At 46.9% G+C, this 9,576-nt stretch overlaps 1 protein-coding gene and 1 long non-coding RNA gene across 2 annotated transcripts; one reads left to right on the top strand and one right to left on the bottom strand.

Moving 5' to 3' along the window:
• Nucleotides 1-2,807: 2,807 nt before the first annotated feature.
• Nucleotides 2,808-4,250, bottom strand: LOC133272957 (uncharacterized). Its single transcript, XR_009744617.1, has 2 exons — nucleotides 4,138-4,250; nucleotides 2,808-3,362 (listed from the first exon to the last, which is right to left on the bottom strand). It is a non-coding gene; the product is annotated as an uncharacterized LOC133272957 (long non-coding RNA).
• A 335-nt stretch (nucleotides 4,251-4,585) lies between these two features.
• SOX11 (SRY-box transcription factor 11) lies at nucleotides 4,586-6,464 on the top strand. Its single transcript, XM_061460759.1, has one exon. The coding sequence runs from the start codon at nucleotides 4,716-4,718 to the stop codon at nucleotides 5,925-5,927; it is 1,212 nt and encodes a 403-aa protein (XP_061316743.1). The 5' UTR covers nucleotides 4,586-4,715; the 3' UTR covers nucleotides 5,928-6,464.
• Nucleotides 6,465-9,576: the final 3,112 nt, after the last annotated feature.

Below are 9,576 nucleotides of genomic sequence, written 5' to 3' on the forward strand. Positions count from 1 at the left end.
AGCTTTGGGTACCTACATACCCAAAGGTTGTGGAAACCACAGTCTTATGCAACCTCAACTCCAAGAGCATACAGTAGATGAAAAGACAGGAGAGGTTGCCATTTTCCTAGCGATGACAAGGAAGTTGAATTGTTCATGTGAATTAGCAGCTTAAGATAAAAACTCATGGGAAAGGTAGATTCACCAAATCTTAAATTGCACAGCTGGTGTGCCTTTTTACTATGTTACACAGCGTTAGCTAGCACAGTGTAAAAGCACAGCTTATTTTTACCTCATGAATACAAGACTCAAGGAATTTATGTTGTGGGTTTTTTTTTTTCCAGAAAAGATCACTAGGAAATGTGTCTGTGATCTAACCTCAGGTTTGACCCCTCCATTCAGAATTCATCATATGTTTTCCATTAAGACAAAGCTCTCTTGACACTGTAATTCTTTCTCGATCCATTTTGAATCTACAGCTTGTGATTGAAACCACTTCCCACACCTTGCAGAAGGTGCGTAACACCAGTTTTCCCACACGTTCCCCATACAAAGTCATTTTGGGCTCTCCAGACAAAAATCTGCAGCACAAATCAGAACAGGCATTAAATAAATAACCAAAAGAACACTGCACTTACTTCACTATTTCTCTTCAGAGTTAGAATAGTAAAAATCTTGGCTTTCAGTTTACTTAAATGTAACACAGAGAATAGGCACTATAAAGAGGGGGAATAACCTTCACTTTTTCTAAACCACTGTTTCTTTAACAACAAACTTTTTCGCACAGATTTCATTTTGTATCTTCCATAACATGGTTCAGAAGATGGTTCACCTTTTTCAGCATAGATGGGGTAGATATAAACACACAGGGCCACATTCAGAGGGCTTATATTCCTACATGAAGCATTTTCTGCTGGCCATCTTCAGACCTTTGGATGCATCTCACCAGCTTCTTGACTCAGATGCCTCTGTGCTTTCACCAGCATTACATATTCATGCTGCACTGCACTCAGTATAACATGTCACACCCAAACCAGAGCACTAGGAAGTCCAGTGCAGATGCAGATCAGCAAAAACAACCTCTATGCAAGGGGGCAAGCATTAAGCTTTCTCATGAATTCTATTTTCTCCTGCTTTCTGGGGTAGCCCAGCCTTCCATTGACCTAGATAATGCAAAGATGATTATGCTTTTGAATTTCAAAAGAACAAGTAGCGGGGTGTTAGCTTTAAGTGCTGTACTCTAACAGGAATATACATGCACGCATACAACTATTGAGCTGCTTTTAGAACAGTAAATTATTTCATTTTAATAGTAATAACTACTTATTCACGTACATGTTTCAATCAGATTTCTAAAATCCTCAAGATATTTTTTTCCTGAGTGTGGCTATTATTTATCAGTTTTCAGCTTGTCTTCCTAGCACTACCCTTCAAAATAAAACAAACACCAACCAGAACATAACAATAACAAGCATGAGAAAACAGTAATACTGTTTATATTTAAAAGATCACTTTGAGGAAAAATTGAAACGTTGCCAAGACACTTCAGAAAAATGAGTTATGCCACAAAAATAGAGAAATGGGATTTATGAAAGTTATGCAATGTGCACAGTATTAGCATGCTTATGCACAGGGACAAATATGAAAGAGAAGAAATATCCCAGATTAAGTATGTTTTAATGATGGTGACTTCAATCTATGCTGAAGCTTCATTTAAAATGATCTCTCCTGATCTTAATGTGTTAAAATGCCAGACTGTCACCCTGGTGGATACAGTCGTAGTCATCAGAATGCCTTGTTGATATTGATTATATGGTTTCCATTTCAATTGACCAAAAAGGTTCCAAAATAGTTCATGGGTCTTTGAAAATGATGATTCGTCAAAATATCAATATCTTATGAAAATTCATTGGTTTTGTTTAATAGAAAACTCAATTTTCATCATCTTGAATTTTATGCATTTGTATGACAATAATATCTCCCCTAAAATTTGACACACTGACAACAAATTAAAACACTTTGACGTGTTTCATTCTGTAAACCTACAGCATTGTTTCTATCTGGATTCAAAATATATGGGAAAACATCAGAATTTCTCACAGGGCTTTATTTTTTTATTTTTATTGGAACACTGATATTTACAGAATAATGCTAAGGAATAGGATTAACTGAGACACTTGGTATCCTGGTATCAATTTGGTAAAAGGAGCCCAGCAGCAATAAAGCTGACTTCTCTGGAGGCAGCAAGCTTATGTCTCCTAAGACTCCCATCCACACTATCATTACAAGAAAAGTGATCCTTTCTGAAAACCCTTGTGACAAAGATGGCTGTGCAGAGGGCCCAATCTGAGCAATTCCTCACGGATGGAAAGTGCCAAATTCACAGCCTTTTTGGAAGGAATGTCCTGCCCTGCAGATAGCACTCCTCAGAGAGCCCACAACTAAGACATGAACTCAGGCACTCCTGAAGGCACTGCCTGCACCCTCTCCTCATGTGGTTTCTCTAAACTCTAGTGTTTTATGACAGGTCAAGTACCCTGTCAGGCAGCTTTCCATTTCACCCCATCTCTAAGGATAAGCATTATTATGGGGCTAGATTGTACCACCGGGAGATTGTGTCACAAGAGAGAAAGGTGGGAGGGAAAAAACCCTCTGCACTCATGGAGAGGCAGAGTGGTATTTTTCTAAATCTACCTTTACAATGAAGTTAACCTTCTTAAGCTATGCCTTTTCCTTTCCCTCTACTCTGTACACCCAGCTGGGGTCAGCTACTGAAGCAATGTGACACTATGTATCTGCCTTCTGTCTACTCCCTCAAACTCTTCCTGACTCCTAACAAGAGCAGCTGAGACCCGGTAACCCCAATGTATCCATAAAGCTAAAAGAGGTGAGTGCTTTTTGGTTCCTGTAACAGCACTAGTCACTCTGCAGCCCTATGATATCATAGTCACGTCATCCAAACACAGTAATTTTGCTGTGGTCTGAGGAAAATGAACGACTGTGCTAATTAGAGAATGATGTACTAGGGGACCTGCTGCTCCACTAGCACCAGTTCAATAGGATGCGCTCTGACACTGGAAAAGCTGTGCCAGGACTCATCCCTCTCACTGTCTCGCATGTCTCCAGCCAGCCAGCAACCATCAGAAAACTTATTAAACTTTTGCCTTGCTAATAACTGTAAATGGTAGCTAGAAAAACGCAAAAAGACCCGCAGAACAGTATGCGAATTTATTTTCAGCACAAAATGACCACAGATGAGTACAGAGTCATCTTTGGATTTCATAAATTCTTCGATGAAGACAAACATGGGATTATCCAGAACAGCAGGATCTGCTGCGGGCATTCTGCAACGATCTCGACACTGCTGAATAACTGGATACTTTCTGGAAAACAAACAAACAAAAGTCAGCACTGTTAGACGCTGCCTGTGAGCTTTCACTCCCTACTTCGAAGAAACTGCCTTTATCCTCAGCCTACACCACGCGGGAAACGCCTCCAGGTGGGTGAGATGACCTCTCTTCTTCGGCTTAAGTCCTGGCGGGCAGAGGGACCTCCCCACCGCCCCAGGCAGACTGCCCGTGCTGGCCTGAAGGAGCAGTGGGCACGGCCGCCCAGCAGGCCGAACCCCGAGGTACCGTCCGCATCCGCAGGCAACGGGATTCCGCCGCAGCAAGAGCGCGCCAGGCCCTGCTCTGCAGCCTCGCAGCCCAGCTCGTTAACGACAAACCACCGAAATAAGCCCTGGGGGGCCCGTGAAGGCACGAAACCGAGGTGCCCGCCGCGTTCCTCCAGGGGTCCACGGCTCCGGCGGAGGGGAAAGCGGCCGTAGGCGGACCCGCGCCGCCGACCACCGCAGCTGAGGCGAGGCCTGCGCTCTACCGCGGTGAAGGCCGTCCCGCACATCCGCGGCGAAGAAGCAATGAAAGGCGAAAGAGCCCAGTCCGGCAGGAAGACAGCGAGGGCGAAGACTGCACCAGCACCGGCCACCCGGCCCTGCTCTCGCCGGAGGAGCTGTCGCGCCGCAGCTGAGGTAGCCGCGGAGCGCCAGCGTCCCCTACCGCCCGCCTCCCTGATCCGCGCGGGGCTCCGCGGCCTCATGAAGAGAGAGAGCCACAGAGAAGCCGCTGCCACCACCCCCCTCCCTGCTCAGCTCCGCACCCAGCTGCGGCCCGCGGCGGAGGCCAGAGGGAGAAGCCCCCCGCGGCGGTACTGCTGCAGTCTCCCGGGCAGAGGGAAGAGGCACTGTGAGCACGATCACCAGCCGCCCCCCGAGCAAGGGGTGTGTCAGCATGGGGAGGGAGCGGGGGGGCAGGGAGGACTGCTGATAAAGGTGGTGGGCGGGGCGGTGGGCGGGGCGGCGCGGCGCAATTGGCCGGCAGTGGGAGTGATGTCACCCATATGAAACGCTGATAACTAGTTGGGCGAGGAGCCGCGAGTTTCGCAGAAGGGGGAGCGCGCGCGGCGGGGCGGGCGGCGCGAGGCCGGGTGCAGGGGCAGAGCCGAGCTGCACGAGCCCGGCCCGGCCGCGGGGCTGTGGGCAGCAGCGCGCGCGCCCGCCCGCCAGTCGCCCCGCGGGCTGCGCCTCTCAGCACGGCGGAGGCCCGGCCCGGCCCGGCTCGGCTCGGCTCGGCGCGCCGCAGGGGCAAGGTGCGGCGGCTGAAGGGGGCGGTGGTTCAGCGGCTTTGTTGGCTTGGAGCGTGGCGGCGGGAAGAGCGGCGCCTCGGTGAGAGCCCACCATGGTGCAGCAAGCGGAGAGTACGGAGGCGGAGAGCAACCTGCCCCGGGAAGCAATGGATACAGAAGAGGGAGAGTTCATGGCTTGCAGCCCCGTCGCTTTGGACGAGAGCGATCCGGACTGGTGCAAAACGGCGTCGGGGCACATAAAAAGACCGATGAACGCGTTCATGGTGTGGTCTAAGATCGAGAGGAGAAAAATCATGGAGCAGTCCCCGGACATGCACAACGCGGAGATCTCCAAGCGTCTGGGCAAGCGGTGGAAAATGCTGAAGGACAGCGAGAAGATCCCCTTCATCCGGGAGGCGGAGAGGCTGCGGCTCAAGCACATGGCCGATTACCCCGACTACAAATACCGGCCCAGGAAAAAGCCCAAAATGGACCCGGCGGCCAAGCCCAATGCCAGCCAAAGTCCGGAGAAAAACGCACCCACCAGCAGCGGCGGCAGCAAAAGCGCCAAAAGCTCCAGCAAGAAGTGTAGCAAGCTGAAAGCCTCCTCCGCCTCCTCGCCCCCCAAGCCGGGAGCCAAAGCCTCCCACCACGGGGACTACTCGGGGGACGAATACGTCTTCGGCACCCTCAAAGTGAGCAGCAAGACGGTCAAGTGTGTCTTCATGGACGAGGAGGATGACGAGGAGGAGGACGAAGACGAGCTGCAGCTGCGAATCAAGCAGGAGGCGGAGGACGAGGAGGAGGACGAGGAGCCGGGACCGCAGCAGCTGCGGCGGTACAACGTGGCCAAAGTGCCGGCGAGTCCCACCTTGAGCTCCTCGGCGGAGTCCACCGAGGGGGCCAGTCTCTACGAGGAGGTGCGGAGCGGCGCCGCGGCTGCGGGCGGCGGCAGCAGACTCTACTACAGCTTCAAGAACATCACCAAGCAGGGCCCGCAGCCGCCGCAGCAGCCGCCCGGTCTCTCCCCGGCCTCCTCCCGGTCTATCTCCACCTCGTCGGCCGGCAGCGAGGAGACGGACGACCTGCTCTTCGACCTCAGCCTCAACTTCTCTCAGCACGGCCACGCCGCCGCCGAGCTGGGAGCGGGTGCCGCCGCCGGGAACCTCTCCCTCTCGCTGGTGGACAAGGACCTGGACTCCTTCAGCGAGGGCAGCCTCGGCTCCCACTTCGAGTTCCCCGACTACTGCACCCCAGAGTTGAGCGAGATGATCGCGGGCGACTGGCTGGAGGCGAACTTCTCCGACCTGGTGTTCACGTACTGAGCGGCGGCGAGGAGCGGAGGAGCCGGAGCTGCGCGACGCCGGCGATGATGATACGATGATGATGCTGATGATGATAATTAAAAAAAAAAAAGTCTTGTTTTCTTTAAAAAAAAAATCTTGAAGTTAGTTCCGAGCCCGGGAGTTGTGATTTTATTATTTTTTTTACTTTTTTTTACTTTTTTTTTATTGCATTTGGTGATCACAACAACAACAGCAAAGGCAAATGGGACTGGGGGAAAAAATGATACAGAAGGCGCTGTTTGAAGCTTGTCGGTCTCTGATTGAAGTCTGGAAGATGGTCTGCAAAGAAGTCTTGTGGCAGCACAACTGTTACTCAAGGGGGTTTGTGGATTTTTTTTTTTTTTTCCCGTGAGAGATCTTGAAGAACTGTTCTATTTTTTTTTATTATTATTTTTCCGAAAGGGACCATTGCAACTTTTTTTGGAGGGAGAAAACTGATGTCTTCTATGCATCCGATTCTTAACAAAGCTGCAGGGAGCTTGAAAAAATGCAGACTGTACAAACGCTTACAAATAACTGAACTGACTTAAGATCAGAGTTTACTTTTCAGATCAAATTGTTTATGGTTTTACAAATGTGATTTCTACTTGCCAACTTTTTTTTTTTTGTAACTTGTTCCCTTATACCTCCTTGATTGAATACCAGACAGCCTAGACCTCAGTACAAAAAGGTATTGAAACATTTTTGATACATAACAGACCTCAGTCTTTTTTAAAAATTAATATATTTTCAGGCGTATTTTTGTACAGTGAAAAGGGAACATTCTTGCTGTGTTTTTTCAGTAAGACTTTTCAGGCACTTCTTCCCTTTTATTTTCTTTTTTTTGTTTTCTCTGTTTTTAGCATGCAAGTTTGTTGGTACGTTACGTCCTGGTTTTAAAAGGATTAAAATTTAAAAAAAAAAATAATCCTTGCATCTAAAGGCCTTGTGGTTTTAAAAAGAAAAAAAGAAACAAACACTTTTTTTGTACAGCTATAGTTCAGATTTGTTCAATATTTGTAGGTAAAGATTTATTGAAAATGGTGATATAGACCTCAGAGCTGTTATCTTAGTTTAAAAGATTGTATATGTACTGTACTATAGTAGGACTTTATGTATCTCATACGCTGTGATATGTGGATGGGGCCCCAGATGGAAGGTATGAAACTGGATTCTCGATTTTAGCAAAAAAAAAAAAAAGAAAGAAAAAAGGCACATAGTTAAAAGTTTCTCATGTTGTGCAATATAATCTAAAGTACAGACCATCTGCATATTTTGTAGCAAATGATGGCAAAAGCAGACTTGTGCACTGTCAACATCATAGCCTGTTTTTTTTTTTTTTTAATGCTGAAAGTCTGTATCTTGACAATTTTAATAAATCAGCTGGAACTGATAGAAACTCGTATCGCTATTAGTGTCTGTAGAAGGAACGCTGGAGATGCCGTGTTGTCACCCCTCGCCTGCGGAGGAGCGGTAGCTGTAGGCTGTTGTGCATGACCGTAGCTAGGGGGGAAGGAGAGTAAGGGCTGCTTCGCTTCTTTGCCTTTTTTTCTTTTTTTTTTTCCCGCCTCCCTTCGCCTTTCCCTCCCACTCCGGCTTTGCTCCGCGGGGCCCGGTGGGTGCCGGCCCGCAACGGTGTGGTCTCCATCAGGCGGGGCCGGGGCTGGCTTGCTGGGGGCCTGGCCGAGCGGTGGCAGGTTGGCTCGTCCTGGGTGTTTTCTGCTTTCCCTCCTCCCCCCCCCCCAGTCCGGTGAACGAGCCCGGCTCCCCGAGGGCCGCCCCGCCGGTCCCCCGTGTCCGGTTTCCGGGGAGGTGGGCGCGGCGGGTTGGGGGATGCGGCTCCCCCCTTTCCACCCGACCTGGTCCTCTCCCAGCTGCGTTTTGTCCTCCCTCTCTCCCTTTTTTGATGAATAGCCTGGGCGAGACCCGAGGCGGAGATGCTCGGCGCAGTGGGGCTGCATCTCTTCCGCCCCCCTGCAGCGCTCGGCGCGGCGGGGCGGCCCCGGCCCCTCTTCGATGAGCCGCCCGGGGGCAGGAGGGGTGTACGAGCTTCTGCTGTAGGTGAGCAGACTTTTTCAGTGTGCTTTTTTTTTTTTTTTTCTATTTTTTTTTTTTTAAATCGTAGGAGCCGTCAGATCTCAGTTGTGCTCTGAAATAACTGCTGATGGCAATAAACAGACTCACAAGGTGCAAGTTTGTTTCTCAAGAGTTTACTTTTTATCTGATAGGCATTGCTAAATTATTGTTTGGTTTTAGTTTTTTTTTGTTTGTTTTGTTCCTTTTTTTTTTTTTATCTCCACTAATTAATGATCCAGCTGTTTACAGGGACAATTCACTGTGCTGGTATTTTGGTGGCAACCACTGCTACAGGCTTTCAGACTTGCTGAAATGAAAATCCTGCATACACATTTGTAAGGCATAATAAAACATAACATTAAAACCTGCATGCATGTTATGTTTAATCAAAGACAACTCTTAGGCATTTAAGTGGTGAGATATCTTACTTTAGGTTAGTTAAACTGGTAGTAAAATGATTAATATAATCTGATCTCTTTCTAATAATAATAATAATAATAAAACACTCATGATTCTAAATAAAAGTTGTTTGGCCTAAATTTTTGCTATCAGAAAAGAGATATAGCATATCTGGGAACTCAAATTTATGTCTTGCATTGTGATAATTCTTTATGAGAAACTGTGTTTTAAAACAAACTTAATTACAATATACAAGATATCCTTGGCAATGGATAGTCCTCAATAAAACAGAGTTTCTTGAATTTTCAGTTTTTGGTCTCAAATGATTAGTGTGTTCTCCATGTAATAACTTAGAAATCAGATTGAAAACAAATGACATTTATCTCTTCTAAGGCAAAAGAGTGAAAGAAAATAGATACACTGAAGTGCTCTAGCCTAGCCATTCACTATCCTGCTATTGAAAATCCGGTTTTGGGCTAGGGTGATGGAGTAAGTTGATCAGGTTCTAAGTCTTAAAACTGAGCCAAAATTCTCTTAGTAATTCTTGAAGCTATCATGAGAGTAGAGGGACTTGTACTTCCAGTCCCTTTCTTCTGATATGCATCCTTGTTTAGTAAAGTGATAATAGGCAGTGTCATTAAACATTTGTGCTTTACAGATGTTCAATGAGTTATGAGCAATTATGGTCAAATATAGACTGCATTTAGTTTGCATTGTAATAAGGTCTGTGTCCCAGCCTACGGAAGTTTTGACTTGTATATGGTTTTGGGAGCTGTTTTTAAAATTACCATTTAAAATATTAGTCAAGGATAAGTGATGTAAAGGATCCAAGTATAGAGCAGTCAGGCAGATTTTAAAAGAGCAACAGGTTTACTTTAATCAATTAATATAATACCCTCAGAAGTATACCTTTTCTTCTTCTAGAGGGGATTTATACAATACTGTTTCAGAAGAATTATTCTGAGTGAAGGTATATGGTGCAGGGAAACAATTTTTTGTCCAGACAGTTGAGTTTCTTGTATTTCAGAGTTTATTGTTGCATATTGCTCAAGGAAAAATTAGGTAGTGTTCTGTTTAAGCCACTACATTGTTAGGGCTGAAGTTTGATGCTGTTGAATGCCTAAGCTCCTGCTGATCTCAGCGAGACTAAAAAACCAATCTTCTTATCATGAAA

This window comes from Pezoporus flaviventris, unplaced genomic scaffold (genome assembly GCF_033815535.1).
Source record: "Pezoporus flaviventris isolate CSIRO_AGI_PZ_B2104156 unplaced genomic scaffold, CSIRO_AGI_Pfla_v1 ptg000031l, whole genome shotgun sequence".
NCBI lineage: Eukaryota > Metazoa > Chordata > Aves > Psittaciformes > Psittacidae > Pezoporus > Pezoporus flaviventris.